The 22594-nt window shown below is 42.3% G+C and overlaps 1 protein-coding gene across 2 annotated transcripts in view; it reads left to right on the top strand.

The window, feature by feature from the left end:
• The window catches only part of Pik3cb (phosphatidylinositol-4,5-bisphosphate 3-kinase catalytic subunit beta), a 108357-nt gene extending 87206 nt beyond the window's left edge, over positions 1-21151 (top strand). For both annotated transcript variants that reach the window (XM_038324013.1, XM_038324012.1), the window contains exons 16-24: positions 1265-1364; positions 5435-5613; positions 7164-7273; positions 8418-8496; positions 14366-14533; positions 16497-16620; positions 18095-18240; positions 19891-20023; positions 20875-21151. In XM_038324013.1, the coding sequence (XP_038179941.1) occupies positions 1265-1364; positions 5435-5613; positions 7164-7273; positions 8418-8496; positions 14366-14533; positions 16497-16620; positions 18095-18240; positions 19891-20023; positions 20875-21012 (1177 nt within the window). In that variant the 3' untranslated portion in view covers positions 21013-21151. The remainder of the gene's footprint in view (positions 1-1264; positions 1365-5434; positions 5614-7163; positions 7274-8417; positions 8497-14365; positions 14534-16496; positions 16621-18094; positions 18241-19890; positions 20024-20874) is intronic.
• The last annotated feature ends 1443 nt before the right edge of the window (positions 21152-22594 follow it).

Raw genomic sequence — 22594 nt, 5'->3', positions numbered from 1 at the left:
CAAGCAGCAGTAAAATCAGGAATAAAAACTAAAGTTACTCCTTTGTTTGACCATGAGAGTCGTGGATTCTCCTTTTTTCCCTCCTCATTTGTACTTCACCATTGAAGCTTAAGTTTATCAGAAAAAAAATGCCTTCCTCTTTGGCTAAGCTTTCCTAAGAAAGTATGAGCTCTATAATACTTTGGTATTAATTTTAGTGTATTTCCCCTGAAGTGGCTTCCTTGTTGGTAGATTTCTTTTCTTATTTATAATTTGTCTTCTCATCCAAGTCAGTACTATTTTGAACCCTACAGAGAACGACAAAATAATTATTCCTTCTTTTTTTTTATAAATTGTCAGCATTCTTTTGTTATTGCTTTGTTTTGTTTTGTTTTGTTTTTTAAGATGGGGTTTCTCTGTATAACCCTGGCTGTCCTGGAAATTGCTCTGTAGACCAGGCTGGCCTCGAACTCAGAGATCCGCCTGCCTCTGCCTCCCGAGTGCTGGGATTAAAGGCGTGTGCCACCACTCAGCTTTACACCATTCTTTAAGTGAGAAGAGAAAACTAGAGCCAGCAAGATGAACTTGGTTTTTGCTGGGCAAGCTTGGCGGCCTGAGTTCAATCCCTAGAACCCATGTAAAGGAGGAAGACCAACTCTCCACAATTGCCCTCTGACCTCTGCGTGCCCCCTGTGGCTGTGCCCCACTGATGTCATCACGGTTGTCCTCTGACCTAGCATGCCCCCTGTCGCTGTGCCCCACTGACGTCATCACAGTTGTCCTCAGATATCCGCGTGCCCCCCGTGGCTGTGCCTCACCCATGTAATCACGGTTGTCCTCTGACCTCCATATGTCCCCTGTGTCTTGAACCCCTGTCATGCACACTCAGCAACAACAGGAAGAGAGGAGAGAACTGGCTAACGGCTAATCGTGGCATCAGTCTTACTGACTCCAGCCAAATAGACTTCTTTTTCTGCCCCATTCTCTCTAAATTCCTAAGTTACATTTCTTTTTCCTTTCATAAGGCAGATCAAGTAAAACATGGAAATGTTGGTTTTTAGAATTAACAGAATTTCAGAATTACAGAATTAACTACTAAACACTCAGAATGTCTAAGTCATAACCCTTAATACATTAGGGTGTGATATCTTACTATTAAGTGCTTGGGAGCAGCTCCCTACCTGCTTGGGATGAGTATTTCATGGTAGAATAAAGAAGACAGTGTTCCTTTTCCATGGTCTAAAGTGTTTGATAAATAAACCAACTGAATATTGCCTTTCTGCAGGTCAGAAGTGCACATTCCCGCTGTGTCTGTCCAGTTTGGGGTCATCCTTGAAGCGTACTGTCGAGGAAGCGTAGGGCACATGAAAGTGCTTTCCAAGCAGGTATGAGCTTCTGTTTATTCAGTTTTGTGCACAGTGATCAATTGAGCTTATCAAATGCTATTTCTCTGACTACATATTTCATTGCCCGTTCAGTCAGTTAACCTGATCAATACTTTATGGGAAAGGACCGAGTCTCGTAATGCCCAGGCTGGCCTTGAGCTCACTATCTAGTTGAGGAAGACCACGGCCAGGAGATCCCCCTGCCCCTAGACTTTTGAGTCCTGGAATCCCTGCTGTCGCATGGTGCTGTGTCTTAATTTACGCTCTGCTAGGGACTGGGCTCAAGGCTTTGTGCTTGATAGACAAGCAGTCTACCACTGAACTACTTCCCAGCCTTCATCACGAGTTTTAGAAAAGCCTGTCAAGAAAGGAATTTTCAACAAGCTTAGAATTAAAGCATAAATAAATAACAAATGGAACACAATTAGCCAGGTTTCTCATATTTTATATATTAATAAGATGCCTAAAATTTTAATGGTCTATACATATTTCATGATGAACACAAGGGAGCCAGTCTTTGACTGGTTTTTCAGACTGAGATTATTGAGGTGTAAGCCCACAGGTACCATGATTCTGTAATTCAGAATCCTTGTTACCATTTCGAACTATATGTTCATGCCTAAAATTCTGATATGTCAAGAGGTATTGTTGATATTACTGTTAAGTTACTAAATAGTTACCAAGAATCATACTGTTTATACTGCTTTAAGTATGCTGTCTTTTTATGCTCCTGATAATTCACCAGTATGTACGTAAAGTCCAGGCTGCCCTTGAACTCATGATCCTTCTGCCTCATTCCCCTGCCCCAAATGCTGAGATTACAAGAATGTGTCACCATTTCTAGCTCTTTTGCCTCGCTAAACAAGTTTCCATAGGCTTTTAGGAGATGGCTATACCTTTTGGAAAGCCCACTGGGTATGTTAGTAATAGCTAACATTTATTCACAACATGAGATTAATCCCTGCAGTTCAAAACCCAGTGTTTATGGTGGCCATCCTTGTGTGACCACCTTTTCCCCTTCCTCCATTCACCCTTAATTCCAACCCTGCCCTTTGCACCTTCCCTCCCCTGCAAGCCTCTGATAAGTGATCTTTATTTCCAATCATATTATTTTCCTCTTTAAATCCCTACAGTAATTTTTCATAACACTGAAAATCCAGATTTTCTCCCAAGGTCCCACTTGGTTCCTACCTGTTTGACCTCATCTGACCACTCTCTTCTCTTGCTCATTGATTCCAATCACACTGCATATTATCTTCATTCTCTGGAACATTTAGTACAACTTCTAACAAGGCATATGTAATCAGCCCCTCCCCTCTTCCTCTTGTGTCATAGGTGTACACTCTATTGCTAAGTTGTAGCCGCATCCCAATTTTTCCTTTTTTTAGAGTGTGTGTGTGTGTGGGTGTGGGTGTGTGGGTGTGTGTGGGTGTGTGGTCGCACAGGTACAGATACAGAGGCTGGAAGGTGGCATCAGATCCTCTAGAGCTGGAGTTAAAGGTGGTTGTAAGCTGTCCACTATGAGTTATAAAAAACTCCAATCCTCTGTAAACACACTTAAACACTGAGCCATCTCTTCAGGCCCAGTCTCCACCTTGACCCACCCTGTATTTTCTATTTAAAAACAAAAATTCTATTTTGACACAGTCTCACTTTTTAGCTTCCTGAGTAAAAGTGATTACAGACTTGTACCACCTGGCCCAGCCTTTACTGTTTCTATGACTGATGAATTCTAAGAGAAAGACTCTGTGCCCTTTCTATGATGGGTGGGGGTGCAGGCTTGCCACATGGCATGTGGAAGTCAGAGGATAGCTTGTTGAGGTTGTTTTCTCCTTCAGGCAGTCCTGGGAATTGAACTCAGATCTCCAGGTTTGGCAGATCTACTAAGCTATTGTGCCAGCCCACTATCACTATAAAGTTATAAAATGACAATTGTTGAAATATTACGATATTTTCGGATACTATTCCAGGCAATGAATATCAACACAATTATCAATGGGGCATAGCAGTTACCAACTGTACAACATGGAAGAAATCCTAATTTGAAATAGTTCAGAAAGTTCTGGTTTCATAGACCAGTTTTCATCTGGTTACCTTGTCACCCGTGTTTGTACAGCCCGAGTCTGTTGAAACATGGAGTGTCTGTGGTTTTGACAGATGGCTAACTTGGCAAGCACCAGCCATCTTGATTTTATCGTCAAGTTACATAAACCCATCTTAGTTTTCTATGAGCGAGGTCTCAGCTTCTCTTGGGAAACTGCGTGCTGTTTTCCCACGTGTAGGAACTGCATCCACATCCTTTCATAGTCGTAATGGTTTTGCATGGAAGCAAAGTTCAAAGTTTTAAAATGAAAACGTGATGCAAAATGGATTTTCTGATAATGGGATTTCAAACCAGTGTATATTATATTTGCCTCATATAGTTTATGTTTTTCTCTATACGTGTTTGCTATTATTTGTTGTTTCTAGTTTTAAGGATATATGAAACATTTCTTCTGGTTTTTGATTGGCTATGATTATTGTGTCTTAATTGTTTTATATAATACAATGTGAATGGAACTTACTATGTTCTTATGAGTTTTATATAATATAATATGAATGGACCCTCAGTTATTAAGTAATAACAGGAACTTCTGTGGGGATAGTAGGATCTTTATAATTGCCCTGTCTGGCTAGGAACTTGCTGTGTAAACCAGATTAGCTGTTCTTCTGCCTCTGCTTCCTGAGTATTAGGGTCATATGTGTTCATGGTCAGAACTGACTACAGTGAGTGTTTGTTTCCTTGTTTGATTGATTGAGACAGGGTCTCACTGTATCCTTGGCTCACTTGAAATGCACTATGTAGACCAGGCTGGCCTTGAACTCACAGAGGTCCCTCTGCCTTAACCATTTCCCCGCCCCCTCATCACCACTACATACACAGTAATTAAAGGCATACACTATCATGCTTGGCCAAAGTGACTTTTATGAATAATGTTTTTGATCTAGTTGGCCATTACTACACTACGAGTATAATGTTTATTTTGGCTTAAGTTTTGTTAGCCAGAGTTATCCCAGATTCTAGGGCTAGATGATGACTCAGTGGCTAAAATCACTTGTTTTTATAGAGGACCCAGGTTCAGTTCCCAGCCCCCATGTCAGGCAGTTCACAACCACCTATAATTTCAGTTCCAGGGGATCTGGCATCCTTTTCTTGCCTCAGTGGGCACCTCCATATACATGGTACATATACTCAGGCACGTGCACATATACACATTTAATAAAAATAAAACAAATCTTAAAAATAAAAGCAATTTGTGGAGGCGGAGACAGAGTTACTCTGTAGGGACCTGGCTGTCATGGAACCCATTTTGTAGACCAGGCTGGCCTCAGACTCAGAGATCAACCTGTGTTTGTCCCTAACCTCAACCCCCAAGTGCTGGAATTAAAGGTATGCACCACTGCACCCAACTTAAAAGCAAGCAGTTTCATCTTGGATAACAAATACCTTGAATCATGATCTGTTCTTGTCCTGGCAGTAGAAAGACAACAGGCGGAGATTCCAGGCACATGACGATGGGCTTTGCCAGGCATGGTAGCACATATCTTTAATTCTAGCCCTAGACAGGCTGAGTAGCCTGAGCTACATAAAAGGCTATGTCTAAAACAACAACAGAAAAACAAGGACATGGGAGTAGGCAGTAAGGTTTCAGTACCAGGGCCAGCAGGTTACATCTGTATATAGCCCCCACCCAACCCCATGCCATTGCGTAGACCAGATGGAGTGGTTCAGATTAGATATTTCAGATTCCCTTACTCAGTGAACTGTAAAGTTGAATACAGTTTCACACCTGTCTGAAAATACCCAGTCTGTGCCTGCTCACTGTCTCAAATTTATAAGATATCATTTAATAAAGGACTTAAAAGTGATACCTTGGCCAGTAAATGATAGTAACTTACTGTGTGTGAAATTCTTCTTAAATGAAGGATTGTGTATGTGTGTTTGGTTAGAGCTACTGATAAATGTGAGTGTATAATATATTATTTTTAACCCTATATGAATTTTCGGGGTGGGGAACCTTATTTTTCAGGTTGAAGCACTCAATAAGTTAAAAACTTTAAATAGCTTAATCAAATTGAATGCCGTGAAGCTCAACAGAGCTAAAGGAAAGGAGGCTATGCACACTTGTTTAAAGCAGAACGCTTACCGGGAGGCCCTCTCTGACCTTCAGTCGCCTCTGAATCCGTGTGTCATCCTCTCAGAACTCTAGTAAGTGGCCGTCTCTGCACAGTGAGGAGCCTACGAGCGTAGCAATGCAGAAGATTTCTGAGTCGCTATGTTGGGGAACTGGTGGGACTGGCTGTTAACCCAAGGTCGTCCAATGTAACTAGGGAAGGAAAATCTCAAGAGTCTTTGGAGACCGTGTTTATATTCATGAGGCTGTAGAGCTACTAGCTAGATTTATCTGTGGGATTAGTAATATTGTGAATTAATTTCTTTCAATTATACATAATTTCAGTTGTGTATAGGAACATACACAAGCCAGCTTTAAAAACCGATTTTATTATTTTTAATTGTGGGGGTGAATTCAGTGTTCACAGTGGCCAGAGGCATTGAATCCCCTAGAGCTTGAGTTACAGGCTGTTATAAGCTGCCTGCCTGACTTGGGTGCTAGGAACTGAACTTGAGTCCTCTCCAAGAGTATATGCTCTTAACCACTGAGCCATATCTCCAGCCTAAGTTAGTTTTAATACCTGGTCTTATAAAGCTAGCCCAGGCTAGCTTTAAACTCTTTGTGTAGCCCAGGCTGACTTTGAACACATAATCCTCTTGCCTGCTGAGTGCAGGTAACACGGGCATGTGCCACCGTTTCTGGACATATTTATTTAAGATATTTCTGGACATACCCATTTTTAAGAACTGAAAATCCTGTATGAGCAAAATGTTGGAAATCATGACACATTATTAACTGACTTCCTATTTTAAAACAAGATTTAAATGAATCTCTAAACTATTTCCCATCTTTTCATTCATATAGAAGTGGAAAGTTCTAATTTGTGTCAACAGCAGTATTCAGAATTGAATCCTCGTTGTGAAATAAAAAAATCCAGGCTTGAGATGTGGCTCAGCATTTAAGAGCCCTTGCTGCTCTTGCAGAGGACCAGGGTTTGGTTCCTGTCAGTCATGTCAGATGGCTTACAATAGCGTGTAACTCCAGCTCCAGGGGACCCGACACCCTCTTCTAGCCTCTATACTGAGCACATATATGTACATATACACACATAAGTAAGATTCTAGCCTCTGTACTATACAGATGTACATATACACACATAAGTAAGATTCTAGCCTATGTACTATACAGATGTACATATACACACATAAGTAAGATTCTAGCCTATGTACTATACAGATGTACATATACACACATAAGTAAGATTCTAGCCTCTGTACTACACACATATACATGTACATATACATACATAATAAGAAATGTCTTGTAAAATGAAGAGTTTTGTAATCCTAATTTTAATGCAGTAGTGTATTCTAATCTTTTACTCACTAAACATAAAAAGTTAAGGAAGTATGAGAAAACAAGGAGAAATTTCAGTTGGAGGTAATCAAAGGTCAGGTGCCAGGTTTCCGCTTCATCCATTGGCATCAGTATATGCCAGCCAGAACTGACCTCAGTGTTCCTTTCCTACCCAGAGAAAGTTCTCTGACTGTGACTTGTGTAGACTCTGAAAGAAATTGGTGAGGGGTTTGCATGCCTGATGCACATTGTTGTACTGAAGTGGTTGATTCCCCCTTGCTGATTTCAGTGTTGAAAAGTGCAAATACATGGATTCCAAGATGAAGCCCTTGTGGCTGGTCTACAGCAGCAGAGGTTTTGGAGAGGACTCGGTTGGAGTGATCTTTAAAAATGGTGATGGTAAGTCCTGGAATTTTCACAGCATATTGGAAAGGTGTGTGTGTGTGTGTGTGTGTGTGTGTGTGTGTGTGTCGGTGTGTGTGTCGGTGTGATAGCAGCCAAGAGGCCACTGCCAGTGCTCACGACATTAGCTCCTTTCTTTCTGAGAAATCACTTCTACAGTTCAATTAGTTAACTAATAAGCCTCCCTATTTTGTCATATAAAATAAAAATATTAAATCTTTCGATGAAAAACTTAAAAGGAAAGGCTATCTCTGTACATTTATGCATCCTGTTACATATCATTGCCAGAGTTTCATGTTTGGATTAAGCTAATGATCCAGACGTGATAAGGAAACACCAAAGGCTGCCATAGTCTGTAAGCTCCACAGCCACAAGGAAGCCCTACAACTGATTAGCTCTAAGGTCTTCATCTCGTGAGGGTATAACATCTCTGTACTAGAGTCCTTAAAGGATTCACAACAAATAACTTATTTATATGTGCTTGCAACTTCTTAGTAGAACTTCTTCAAAGTGGTTCGAGTTGCTTGAGATGATAGTGTTTCATTCTGTCGCAAAGACTGACCTCAAACCTGTGGTCCTGACTCCGCCTTTCCAGAGTGGAATCACATGAATGTGCCCGCATAGCCAGCCCTCATGATGTATTGCTAAATATTTTACTCCAGTAGATTATACAAATAGTATAACTTGTTATTACTTTGATATTATTTTGTCCATAAGTACTCTTTGGGAAGCAGAGAGAGAGGAGAGACAACTTTATGTAACCCAGGTTGGCCTTGAACTCTGCTACATTCCCCACCTCCAAGTACTGAAATTACAGTGTATACCATCATGTCCGACTGAAAGTACTCTTTAACTTTTATTATTTGTTATTATTTTGGCCCAAAATCTCACTATATAGTGGCAGCTGGCTTCAAATTTTTGATCTCACGAGTGCTGAGACTAAGAAGCACTCATGGACATGGGAAATGCTGATCACGGAGCCTGTTGGATGCAGTGAATATGGGCAAGATTAAAATTGGAGGGAAAAGTTCAGTGCTTGGTAATGGGTTTAGCGAATCTGACTAAATGTCCAATGTTGAGTTAACGAGTGGGGGCACAAGATGGCAAGTGCATCTAACTGAGAGGCATTTATTTCCCTTAGATTTGCGGCAGGACATGCTGACGCTGCAGATGCTACGCCTGATGGATCTACTCTGGAAAGAGGCTGGTTTGGACCTTCGGTGAGCACTCCAGTGCATCTGCTTATTTTGTGGTGTTTTCCTCAGCCTTCCCTTCCCTTTTGATTATTGTTCATAATAATAGTTTGGCCTTTTATAGTGTGCTGCCCAATCATTGCTCTATTTGAGTTTCATCATACTTAAAACTGTGTGTGCTTAAGATTCCAGAGAAGGGATTTGGACTTTAATATGATTGGGACAAGCATCCAGAATCAAGTGCCAGGTTATAGTTTCAAGATTTGTGGCTTTTATTTTGAGACAGGGTTCATTATATAGCTCAGTGTGGTATTGAACTTGCTATACAGGCAAGATGGACATGAATTCATTATCCTGCCTCAGTGTCCCAAGTGCTGGGATTCCATGTGTCTTTGCACCCTGCAGAACTCTTTTGTAAAAAGATTTGAGGTCATTGCTGTGTATTGACTAACAAAGGCACTTTGTTGGCTTCATATAAATCATTTCTTACAAACCTCACAGTTCCATAAGGTTGTGTTTCTCTTTTTAGCATGTGACAAAAATCAGGACGGTAATGATTTTAAAACACAGGATAAAGAAAATATTAAGTAGTGCCCATTTCAAATCCAGGACTGTCAAGACTCTGCATTGATGTCTTTCTATTCGTTTACTGCCCTATCAAAGTGAGAAAGCAGTATGGGAAGACATGTCCGGTAACCCTCTGTTTGCCAAAATATGATGGTACTCAAAATACCTAATTGCCTTCTTTGTGTTTTATGTTTTTAAACATTTGTGTGTATGCACGTATGCACATACATACATCATGGAGATACATGTGGAAGTCAGAAGATAGCTTTTGAGAGTTGAGATTTTGGCTTCTATGGATCCTGGGGATTAAACCTCAGGTTTTGCAGCAAGCACTTACATCTACCAAGTAATCTTATCTGCCACCTTGTTTGTATTTTAAAGGAAGAATCTTTGTTTCTAGATCCTTCTGGAATATACTTTTCCAGTCCTATTAAGTAAGAACAATATAGTGTGATGGTTTTTTTTTTTTCCTTTCATGGTACTGTAGCTGTGATTGCAATGTGATGTCTGTGTTTTGCCCTTTTATTGAAAATAGCTTTGTCCCCTCACAAAATAAATCCTGATTGCAGTTTCTCCTCCCTCTGCTCCTCTTAGCTCCTCCTCACTTCACCTACCATCTAGAACCAGCTCCTTTTATTTATCATTAGAAAACAAACAGGTTTCTAAGGGATAATAGTAAAATAAAATATAGTAAGTAGGAGGGAAACAGGCAAAGTGAAGGAAAAGACCCACAAGAGAAGGCACAAGAAACAGACCCACTTGTTCTCACACTCGGGACTCCCGTAAAAACTCTAAACTGGAAGCCATAATATACATAAAGGACGTGAGGGATAAAAAGAAAATAAAAAACATAAAATTAAATCTAGGCAGTGGTGGCCTATACCTTTAATCCCAGCACTCAGGAGGTAGAGGCAGGTGGTTCTCTGTGAGTTTGAGTCCAGCAGAGCAAGTTCCAGGACAGCCAGGGCTACACATATGTTGCAATTTATAATAAAATAGTTCCACACTAGCCCAGAATGGAGTATAATATAGGTTTATTTAATAGGGGGTAAACTCATAGAAAGGGTAGCTATCCGCTTTACACACAGAGGAAACCCTGTCTCAAAAAAAAAAAAAAGATAAAATTAAAAAAAGGAGAAGCCCTGACATGACATTATGATTCTGTTGAGTAATTTTCTGTTGGCCATCTACTTCTGGGCAGGCAGCCTACCTAGGAGTTTGCTTCCCCAGTGAGACTCCCTTGGAGGAAATTAAATTTTCATTTGCAAATGGTCATCAATTGGACATAGCTTCTGGATTGGGGATGGGAGCATCTGTCCACTTCTTTCAGCTCTAGGATGCCATCTCAACCATCACCCAGAAAGGACCAAATGGTCACTATATGTGGTGTATTTTCCTTCACCTTAATGAGTTTCTGATTAACTACTTAAAAACACTACCATGTGTGAATGGTTGTTTTCTCCTTAGCCACTCATAAGGAATATATCACAGAGAGAGTTGAGTATGTTGCTTTTGTTATTGTTGAGACCAAATTTCTACGAAGAAGTAACATAGGGGCCAGTGAGCTGTCTCAGTGTGTAAAGGAGCTTGCAGCACAAGCACACTTGGCTCAGTTCAGTCCCCAAATGCCATGATGGAAGGAAAGACACCGAAGCACAGTCATATAGACACAAGAATATAGTAACATGAAGCAGCTTGAGGGAAAAAAGGTTTATTTGGGGCTAATGGTTCAGAGGATATCATTCCACCATTGTGGGGAACTCACTGGGGCAAGACCAGCTCCTAGCCTTAGACAGCAAGGGGCTGCTTGCTGGGTGATCTTCACAGGTTGCAGGTTTAGCCATAGGATGGGCCTTCATCAGTTGCAAAGACTGAGCTGAAGACTGGGTGCTTAGTGCTGCTCCGTAGTCCAGTCAGCCTTGTTGAAAACCCCAGCCCAGTTGTCTCTGCTTTGGTTTTGTCCATTCCATCCAAAGTTGGCATACATTTAGTGTCATGAGCGTCATTGTGACCTCAGATAAGGGAAGCAACCATGTGCGGGAGTTCTGGGTGTGTGCTCAGCTGCTGTGCAGTAGCAAACGTGAAGTGTCCAGTGGGATATTACTGGCACTTTGTCCTCTGACCCCATATTTTTAAAGTGTAGGGCTTTGAGTTCTTTCAAACGCCTATCTCTTTCTCACCAAACCTTCTTTACTGTTTCTATAAATATCTGTGCTCCAGTGTGCCTTTTGTGTTTGTTTTTCTTTTGAGCAGCTGTTCAGGTTGAACTGGGTCATGCAGCATGCACTCCCAGTCACTCCCAAATGTTTGGGTACCTCCTATATGTTACTATTTTAGTAACAATGCCATGCTTCCGTTAACGAAAATACTTTTGCTCATTTAAATTTTCTCTGATATCTCATGATACTCTGGTGTCTTTCATGTCAAAAGCAGAATGTTCATAAGGCATAAATATGTTGACACCATGTCTTTTGCTTAACAATTAGTTGTCAGTTAGCTTTTCCTGTCAACTGAAAAGTTGTCAACCTCCAATCTGCCTGACATTCAGTAGACTTGACAGCCCTCTGCATCCTGTGTCCCTGTGCTGCATGTCAAATAAAAAATTGAGTAGTTGTCTTCACTTACACATCTGAGTTTTGCTGATAGAATTTTTTGAGACAGGCAAAGGGGGCAGGAACTCTCCATTATGTAACTGGCTGTCCTGTAACTCATTCTGTAGACCAGGCTGGCCTCAAACTCACAGATCCACCTGCCTCTGCCTCCTGAGTGCTGGGGTTAGAGGTGTGCCACCATGTCTGACTCTACTGATAGAATTTTCTCACTTACAAGAGACTGTGCAAAAGTTGTATATAAGATATTCGATGCTATTGGTGTTGGCAGGATCAGGAAAGGAAGCCTGTACAAGCAAGGGAGAGTTTACACTCTGACCTTCGCCACCCTGACTGTGTGGCAAAGGAGGGATAAAGGGCTGCTGCTACCTTCCTCCCTCAGTGCAGCGTGTCCCATGCTGTTTTCCCATGAAGGTTAACATTGTCCTTAGGTCAGAGAGTGCAAGAAAGAAAGGTAAATGGCAGAAATGTTGCCGTGTGCTTTATAAAAAGCTATAGACATTCAGGGCCAAGAAGGCCCCAATGAGATGATTAGGGAGGGTTCCAAGAGTTTGCCCCCAGCATGACTTCTGTCAAACTGTCTTTCAGATGAGGGTGTTTTTTCCTTCCCATTGTGAATGTTCCATCCTTAAGTAACTGATTGCTTTCATCATTGCTTGCTTTTGAAGAGGAAGTTGTTGGACTTGTGCCTAGTTTGGGCTGTAAGTGGGTTGCAAGGGGGTGCAGGAAGCAAGAAAGTGCACTTTAACCCGACCATGTTTGCTTTACATGGGTTGTGTCACAATAGGCTGCCAGGCACTAGTGAAAAATTTAATGTTCTTCCTTAGTTGTCTTTTTAAGAAAGAGAAGTAAATTAATAATATAGGCTTAGTATTTCAGTCTGCCAGAATGTAGTTCGCCAGTGGTGTTCTCACTTAAAGGAATATATAATGACTGAATTGTCTTTAAGAAGTAATGCTAGAAACCAGCACAGTCTATCCTCTTATCTCTGCTATACACACTAATGCACTCATGCTGCCCACACAGTTTCAATCCTTGCATGACCTGTAGGAGCCCCATGCCATCTTTTCAGCAAGTCATGTCCTCTCCCCACTTTGCTCGTGTATTCTGCCTAGCCCTGTCTTCTAGCCTTCCTGTCCTCCCTCCTAGACTGTTTAAATATAGGGCTTTGCTTAGCTCCTCGGGTTGGCCTTGATCTTACTGTGTAGCTCAGACAGCCTTCAAGTCTGTGGACAGGGCGATGTGGGAGGAGCATGCTCAGAGCCAGAGGAGGAAGTCCAGTGTCCAGCTCGATCACTCTCTACCTTGTTCCTTTGAACAAAGGTCTCTCACTGAACCTGGAGTAGGTTGTTGGCCAGCAAGCCACACCAGCTCCCCCAGTCTGGTCTCCACACCACACCCAGCAGCTTTCTATGTAGATGTTAGGAAGTCTGAACTGAGAGCTCACAATTGCATAGCAGACATTTTCACCCACTGAGCCACCTCTTTATCTTACAGAGATCTTTTAAAAAGATTTTTAAATGTCTAATTATGTCTATTTGTGTATGTCTGTGCGTGTGAGGGCAGGTGTCCTTAGAGACCAGAAGACACCAGACTCTGGTGCTGGAGTTAGTTACACGCTGTTGTGAACTGCATGATGTGGGTGTTGGGAATTGAACTTCCATTCTCTGTAAGAGTAGCGGGTGCTTTTTTAAAACTAAGCATTCTCCCCGCCCCATCCACGGAGGTGTGCCTGGACTTCTGCCAAGACCTCTCTTCATAGTGACCACACTCCCATTGTGCCTTGTTGCTTCATAAGCTCAGGGAGGATAGGGACTGCTTACTTCTGAATCATGTCTGACGTCTGGTAGAACGTGTGCCACCTGACAGTTTACTGAACCCCTGCATCCTGTCCTTCGGTTGGTTGGTTGTGCTAGGGTGCCATAGAGACCTTTCACTAGAGGAGTGGTGTGGTGACATATTAAGCAGGTCTTGCTGCTGTGGAAAGCAGGAAGCCCAGCTTAGAAACTGTTGAGAATTCTGAGGTAAAGGTTGATAGTGACTTAGACTGGGGTGTGAGCACGTAGGGTGCAAAAGCACTAAGATTCTGGGTTTGTGTTTTCTATTTCCTCCACTTCCTCATTTCCTTCCCATTTTTTCCCTCCTGATCCTTCCCCCTTCCTCCTCTTTCTCCTTCTCCCACATCTCATAGCCCAGAACGACTTTGAACTTCCAAACCTGTCTCACTTTCAAGTTCTAGGGTTACCATTCCTGGGTCTGAATCAATTTTAAGTCTGGTAAACTAAATGTTGGCTATGAGGAGAGTGAAGGAAGGCCATAAGGTTGTAGATGGGAGTACTTGGAGCGTGAAGTTACCTTAATAAAGATGCCATTACATGTTTCATAAAAAATGATCCTGGTCCCAAAGATTTAGAGAAAAAGGCAATGACTCCTTGTTTATCTAATGTGCTTCTGTCCATCAGTTCAGGCAAATCGAATATTTCACAAGCACAGTTAGGTAGCAGACACTGCATTAGTTGCAGCATTCTGGTAAATCATCCCATCTGCTGACCCAAGTTTATTCTCTAGCAGAAGATAGAGCTTCTATTTTCCATGCGGTGTTACCAAATGATGACAAGTCTGAACATAAAACTCTTCTCTTCTATGTCAAAGGAAGAACTTAGAAAATTAATGTTTCCCCCATGGAAAACATGGTCCCTTATATCTATTTTTTCTTCCAGGATGCTTCCCTATGGCTGTTTAGCAACAGGAGATCGCTCTGGCCTCATTGAGGTTGTAAGCACCTCTGAGACAATCGCTGACATTCAGCTGAACAGTAGCAATGTGGCTGCCACAGCAGCCTTCAACAAAGATGCACTCCTGAACTGGCTTAAGGAGTACAACTCTGGGTGAGTGTGTCACCATCATTTCTTTACACGAACACAAGCACAGATAATAGTGAGCAGACAGAAGTGTTTGCATTGCTTTGTAGAAGAAGTGGCGGGCCGCTGGCTAGCTTTTCCCAAAATAATTACACGGAAACTGTATTCATTTAAACACTGCCTGGCCCATTAGTTTTAGCCTCCTATTGGCTAATCCTCACATCTTGTTTAACCCATATTTAGTAATCTGCGTAGCACTACACGGTGGTGGCTTACCGGGAAAGATCCTAACCTTGAGAGAGGAGAGTCATGGTGACTGCCTCACTGCCTTCTTCCCCCCAGCATTCTGTTCTGTCTTCCCTGCCCACCTATGTTCTGACCTATCAGGCCAAGCAGTTTCTTTATTAATTAACCAATAAAAGCAACAGATAGATAGAAGGCCCACCTACATCATTGCTTATTGCCTCAGTCACGACAGAATGCCTCGTGAGCATTATTAAAATCTTAAAACATCTACTTTATCTCAGTGTTTAGAAGCTTTTCACTGTTAGAGTGTGTTTTTAAGATAGCGGGTTGAAGCTGTTGTTTACAGCATCAACTTATATGTGACTATATGAACTTAGGTTTCTAATAGGTTAATTCTTTTTAAAAGATTTGTTTATTTTTGTTTTGTTTTTTGGTTTTTTTGAGGGGGGTGGAAGGGGAGGTTGAATGTCTCTAGTCCTGGCTGTCATTGAGCTCACCATGTAAACCACAGAGATCCTCCTGCCTCTGCTGGGATCAAAGGTGTGTGCTGTCACTCCCAGCCTTATTGTTATTTCTAATTAAATGTACATGTGTGTGGGTATGTGCACATGGGTGCAGGTGCCCAGAGAGTCCAGAAGAAGGTTCAGATGCCCTAGAACTGGAGTAAGTGTAACCAAACTCAGATGCTCTAGGGACCAGCAAAGCTCTTACCTGAGAAGCCATCTTTCCATCCCTAATATGCTAATTTTATGATTTAAGTAAATGAGTTTGTATAGTCTGTGATCTTTCCAAACTAAAAGAAAAATATTTAAAATTTTGTCCTTGGCTGAGGATATAGATCAGTTGGTAGCATTCCTAATATTGGCAAAGCCCCGGGTTTGATCCCTAGAACCACAGGTATTTACTTAGTGACACATGCCTATAACCTCAGCATTCAGGAGGTAGAGGCAGAAGAATCAAAAAGTCTAGGGTCATCCTGAGCTATAAAACCATGAGACCCTGCTTCAATATTAATATAAGAAGAATAAGTTTATTTATGGTAAGGGTGATGAAATATTTTGCTGTGAAGGAAAGTGTTTTACAAGTACTTTTGGCTAACCACTTAAATCAGATTTAAATTTTATCATTCACATTGTTCAGGGACTTTCATGTGAGAATCGAATCAATTTCAGTCTAGCAGCCTTCCCCAAAGGGTCTGGATCCTGGCTTCTGATTGAGGTCACTGACCAGATGGTGAGAATGGCAGTGTTGACTCTGAAACCTGGGTGCTAATCTGAGACCACCCCGACTGAAGTGGCTTCCTCCTGTAACCCCAGCATTTCAGAGTCTAAGGGAGGAGGGGATTGCCATGGATTCAAGGGCAGGCAAGTTCCTTGGTGATTTTTGTGCCCGACTGGGTTATAGAGTAAGACCTTGTAAACTTAAAACTGAAACAAAAGCTAGTTTAAAAAAATATTCCTAGGCCCCAGGATGGTTAGCAAAGCCATGGTGGCTCTCACAGAACCATTCATGTAAGCGTGAGTCCCACTCACACAGGACTCCCAGGACATAGGGGCTTAAACAGCAGAGGCTCAGTGGGGTGAGGTCCTGAAAGCGGCCTGGCTCTCCTGCCTTTCAGGCACCGTGTGGTCATTCGGCCTTCGTTTGTTGGTGCGAGTTCTCTGCATGGTTGAGAGCATCAGCATGATGTAGGCCTCTCCCCCACACTGGAGGCCTGATCAGCTGCTTCTCTGTCTGTCTCCAGGGATGACCTGGACCGAGCAATTGAGGAGTTCACCCTGTCCTGTGCTGGCTACTGTGTAGCTTCTTATGTCCTTGGCATTGGTGACAGGCATAGTGACAACATCATGGTGAAAAAAACCGGCCAGGTAAGTTGCACTGCAGAAACCATGGGCTCGGGTGGCATTAAGTTGTGTTTTGTCTTTCACCTTTCTCCCAACCCCATTTCACACACCATTTGCTTTACATGATCAGTTGTTCACAATTAGGCGGTGAGCATTTATTTAAATGTTTAACAATTCTTTTGCTATTATTTAAAAGTAACCTGTTCTCTCATTTCAAAAATTTGTATTTGGCTCTGTGAGTTCAAGGCCAGCCTGCTCTACAGAGCTAGTTCCAGGATAGCTAGGGCTGTTACACAGAGAAACCCTGTCTCAGAAGACTGAGGCAGGAGAGTTGCTTATTTGAGACCCTGTCTCAACCTATGTAAGTGAAACTGGAAGAAAATAACAAGGTGGGGGCTGGAGAGATGGCTCATTGGTTAAGAGCACTGACTGCTCTTCCAGAGAACCCAGGTTTGGTTCCCAGCTCACAACTGTCTGCAACTCCAGTTTCAGGAGATCTGATAACTCCTTCTGGTTCTTCAGGCACCAAACACATGTGTAGGCAAAGCACTCAATACAAATAAAATAAAAATAAATAAAATCTTGTAAGAAAACAATGCTTTGAAAAAAGAGTAGAATCAAAATGTACCACCTTGTCTTTTTTTTTTCTTTTTAAAATTTACTTTCTGTATAGTTATTTGCCTGTATGTATGTTTGTATGCCATGCGCATGCCTAGTACATATAGAAGCCAGAAACGGGTGTCAGCTCCCCTAAGACTGGAGTCACGGAGAGTATTAAGCTGCCATGTGGGTGCTGGGAACCCAGACTGGGTCATCTCCTGAAAGAGCAGCCTGTGCTTTTAATCACTGGTCACTGAGCCATCTCTCCAGTCCCGAGTTTTTTGTTTTAATTTTGGAACATTGGACTTGATCACTGTAGGAGTTGGGAGAAATGCAGGTGGTATCTTTCTAAGGTAGCTAGGGAAGCCAGATGAGGTGATTTAATTTCAGTCTTTTCTCAATTATTTACAACAATTAGGTTTTATCCATAAAGGTTTTTGTATTGTGCACAGGCAGAGAGAGTAAGATGGTTCAGTGGCTCAGCAGAACTGAGAAAATGGAAGCCTGACGGTCTAGAAGAGCCATAGCTGGCTCTCGAAAACCGAGGAACTAGAGCAGTGCTCTCAACTTGTGGGCCGTGACCCCTTTAGGGGTTGTGAAACAGGGGTTTCCCCGAGACCATCAGAAAACACAGATGTTTACATCCCAATCCATAACAACAATATTACAGTTATGAAGTAGCAATGAAAATAATTGTATGGCTGAGGGTCATTTCAACATGAGGATCAGGGGAATGGCTCAGTACGTAAGGTGGGTGCTGTGTAGACTGTGCTGGGGGAATCGCTCAGGTGGTGATACATTACATTGGGACCTGATATTAAATTGGTATGACAGAAGTCATACCAAATAGAAATATTGAAGAGGCACCGGGAAAATAAGATCCCATTTATTTTTACAGCTCTTCCACATAGATTTTGGACATATTCTTGGAAATTTCAAATCTAAATTCGGCATTAAAAGAGAGCGAGTACCTTTTATCCTTACTTATGACTTCATTCATGTCATTCAGCAAGGAAAAACAGGAAATACAGAAAAATTTGGCAGGTGAGTATTGCCCTTGTGTCAAGAAGTATCTGCCGCGTCTCTGACCAGGTCGCTCACATTTTCTAACTCTTCCTGTGTTTCTATCCTGTGTCTGTGATAAAATGCTCTGACAAGAGCAACCTGAAGCAGACAGGACTTATTTTGGCTCGAGTTTAGGGGTCTTGCGGTGGGGGAGTCACAGTGGCAGGAGTGTTGGTCTGCAGAGAGCAGCATGCTGCTGCTCACTTTCCGTTCTCTGGCACCCCAGCCAGGGGGCAGCACCCAGTCCTCCCGCTGATTAGTGTCGCAGGCCTGCACAGAGGCCTGTCTCCAGCTGACTCTAGACTTTGTCCAGCAGGCAGCATCAGGCATCACACTAACAGGGTTGTTTTGGTCTGGGAGATTCTTGGTCTGGTAACAGAAGATTCGGGTTCTTCGCCAGTTCAGAAGTGACCAGGAGGGAGACAGAGAAAATGCTAACATGTGATAAGCTACTGTGTTTTATTGTGCCTTCTACCTGTTTCGGAAAGTTTTATCTCCAAACTACAACGCGTTTGACAGTAAGATGCTGGGAGAACAAACATTCTACTGTCACTCTGTGTAGGGAGCAGTAAAAGAGCCTGGGCTTGAAGCAGACGTTACTGGCAGTGTGTTCTCTAGCATTTATCTTCTTGCCTATGTTTTTTTTTTTTTTTAATCTTAAAATGTGGACAAAAGGGGTTGAAGAGATGGCTCAGTAGATAATGGTGCTTGTCAACAAGTTTGGGTGGTGGCACACGCCTTTAATCCCAGCACTCGGGAGGCAGAGGCAGGTGAATCTCTGTGAGTTCGAGGCCAGCCTGGTCTACAACAACTAGTTACAGGATAGGCTCTAAAGCTACAGAGAAACCCTGTCTCCAAAAAAAAAAAAAAAATGTGGACAAAAGGGGTTGAAAAGATGACTCAGCAGGTAATGGTGCTTGTCACCAAGCTTGGAATTTGATTCCCAGAATCCCATGTGTGAAGAGGGAACCGATTCCCTCAAACCCTACACACACACACACACACACACACACACACACACACACACACACACACACACACACACACACACTAAATAAATAAATAAATAAATAAATAAATAAATGTAAACAAAAGTTCTAACGAGAGCAAAAGTAATGAGTGAAGTAGAGGTATGTATCACGTGGACACTCTACTGCACGCTCAGTAAAGGCTGATACGAACATTTCTTGTTTTGTGGGAATTGGTTGGATGACTCTTGCCATTATCGTCTTAAAGGGGAGAAAGCAAAACAACAAGGAGTGCACAGCATCGACTCTGCTTTTAGGGACGGAAGAGATTAAAAGGCAGAGCCTAGGCGGGTATTCAGAAATGCCCAGGCATTATAACAATCGCTTGTTTAATGTGTCCGTGTTTTGTGGTATGTCATAGCCCAGGTTGTTGCATTGTCTATTCCTGTAAAAGATTCTGATTTGAAGAGAGAGCCCTATGGTTTTAGAGAGTTTGATGTCTTTATGTAAACTGTAGTCTGGGGCTGTTTTCAAAGCATCACACATGAGCTGAAGCTTTTGCTCATGGGGATGCCCTAGCTCTAAAGATACCTGATTTTCTTTCCTTTGCAAATGCCCACCTCCCTTGGACACCACACACATGGTATTACATCAACTCAAGGTTTCGCCAGTGCTGTGAAGATGCCTATCTGATTTTACGGCGGCATGGAAACCTCTTCATTACTCTCTTCGCACTGATGTTGACTGCAGGGCTTCCTGAGCTTACATCAGTCAAAGATATACAGTATCTTAAGGTAAAAACCCTCTTCTCTGTGTGTTTGTTGGCGTTTGTGAGCACAGAGCTCAATTCGAGCTCCATTCAAAATGTCCACAGGGAACTGACAAAATGGCTCAGATGGGAAGGCTGCCGGCTGCCAAGTCTGAGGATCTGAGTTCAGTTCCTGGAGAAACTGACCTCTTAAAGATTCCCACTAACCTCTGTGTGCATGTGCCCATGCATGGGCACGCGCATACACACACACACACATACATGGACACATACACATGGGCATGTACACTCACACAAAATAAATGTAATTATTATCATCATCATTATTATTATTTTACAAAGAAGACTTAAGAAATACCAACCTCCAGTCATTTTTTTAAAAAAATAAAACATCCCAAGGAGTGAAACAAAGTTGTTTCCTCTGGCTTTTAGCCAAAGGGTGGAAGCGGGTAATCTGTGAGGTTCACGTGAAGGAGCAGCTCCTAAAGGAGTTGTTAACTTAGAAAATTTCTCCACAATAGAAGGGGCTTGCAGAGGGGAATTCTAGGCCGGGACTTGTTGCCCACATGCTAGGTTAGCAGCTGCCCGACACTGGTTTACACCGATTTGCCTTTGACTTGCTGTGCTATGGATCCTCATTCATCTGACCAGAAAAGCAGCTCAGTGTCTTACATTAATTACAAATTAATTTCACCCTCAAAAACCCTTTGCTAAGGCTGTATGGTCCTTCTTCCTGGGTGTTCATCTTGCTCTGCAGGTGACATTTATATGGGAACATGAAAGTGTCTGGATGGGGGACTGGCCATACCTCCCCATAGATTAGCATGTCTCTGTCAAGGGTGGATGAAGTCAGACATTTTTCTCTTTCATCTTTAGGACTCTCTTGCCTTAGGAAAGAGTGAAGAAGAAGCACTCAAACAATTTAAGCAGAAATTTGATGAGGCCCTCAGGGAAAGCTGGACTACCAAGGTGAACTGGATGGCTCACACAGTTCGCAAAGACTACAGGTCTTAGCGTAGGCCTTGGCTCCCAGTGAACTTGTCAGTTTGTTTCCTTTCCATTTTGCACTTGCACTAAACATGACCCTGCCAGAAATGCAAAGGGAATGAAATCCTGGAACTCAGAGTGAAATCAAGAACGCGGCCTCCACGGAGCCTGATCTGAACCGTCCCCTGCCCTCCCCACGGAGCCTGATCTGAACCGTCCCGTGCCCTCCCACGGAGCCTGATCTGAACCATCCCCGTGCCCACCCTGGTTCTCATCCTGAACATTGCCAACAGACAGCACGGAGGACCCTTTCCTGCTGCCCTTGCACGCCGAGGAATGCTACTAGGGACTCTTTGGGATTTTTTTTCCTTCAGTATTTGGTACTTTACCAGAGGTGTAAATACTTCTTTTCAGTGTTGTGACCAAGTGCTGCCACTCAGCCAGCAACTCACCATAACATTTGGGGGCTGGAGCTGTTCTGACTGTCCAAACGAGGCTTCAAAGAAAGGTATCTCCCTTCCCTTTTTAAATTATGTAAGCTACAAATTACATTGATTATGTTGAATTTAATTATTTTTTAAAGGAAATATTTTAAATCTGTGAAAACTCACTAATTTTGTTAATATTTATCTATCATGATAGCATCATTCCAGCCAGACTTGCTGAGAATCTATTGGTGGGGCAAATATAATATAATATATATATATGCTGCATATATATTTATAAAATTTCTAGTGGGAGTTCTATATAAAAAGATGTTTCTTTGGTATTCTTCAGCCTGTGTTTTAAAGTTTTACAAAAGCAGAGCTTTTCCTAAGTTACTTTTCAGTTGACCGTGGATCCAGGTCTTCCATCCGCTTCAGTCCTGAGGCACATATGAATGCAGTTTCTCTGCGTAGCTCTGAGAGTTCATTTCATAGAACACAATACTTGAGCAGATGTATCCAAGGAAGCGAGCAAATGAAAAGGAATCTATTTATGGAATAAACTCCAAACCCAAATTTCAGTATTTTAGTAATACGCCAGCTGTTCTTACTATATTTATTGAAATGTATAATAATGTGATTTTTTTCAATGGTATTTGTTGAAATTGAAGTGGATTCATGCCACATGGGAATCTTAATTTATTTGTTGAGGTACCATACAGTTAGGGTGCTAGGTGACAGGTGATGCTAACATGTGCAATAGGAACTACTGGTTGGTGTGTAGATGGATGTTCTTCCTGAGTAGTGGCGGAGTGCTCGCCTTAGCAGCACACATACTGAGTACTGTCAAGATCCAGCAAAACTACTGCTTTTTCTCCAAAGAAATGGGGAGCCCTCAATCCTCAGTGACATGGGAAAGACAACTGAGTACTTGCCCTGTGACTTCAGTTTTCTATAGGAATTTTATTAAAGATTGTTTAATTTTGTTGTCCTTCTTAATGTTCTCTGTCAAATAAATGGGTGGTTTCGGCTGTTTGGGAACATGTGGGCCTTTCTTTGTGGGAAACACAGTCTTTGGAACCTGCTGCTATTGGGACTCTCCCAAAATGGCCAATTCAGTAGAGAAGCCAACCTCAGGAGTGGGCTGAGGCTCAGGACCTCTGCCCAGCTTCCCCTTGCTCCAC

This window comes from Arvicola amphibius, chromosome 3 (assembly GCF_903992535.2).
Source record: "Arvicola amphibius chromosome 3, mArvAmp1.2, whole genome shotgun sequence".
Classification (NCBI taxonomy): Eukaryota; Metazoa; Chordata; class Mammalia; order Rodentia; family Cricetidae; genus Arvicola; species Arvicola amphibius.
Note: the sequence above shows the minus strand (reverse complement) of the source record. Positions and strands in the feature narration are given on the sequence as shown.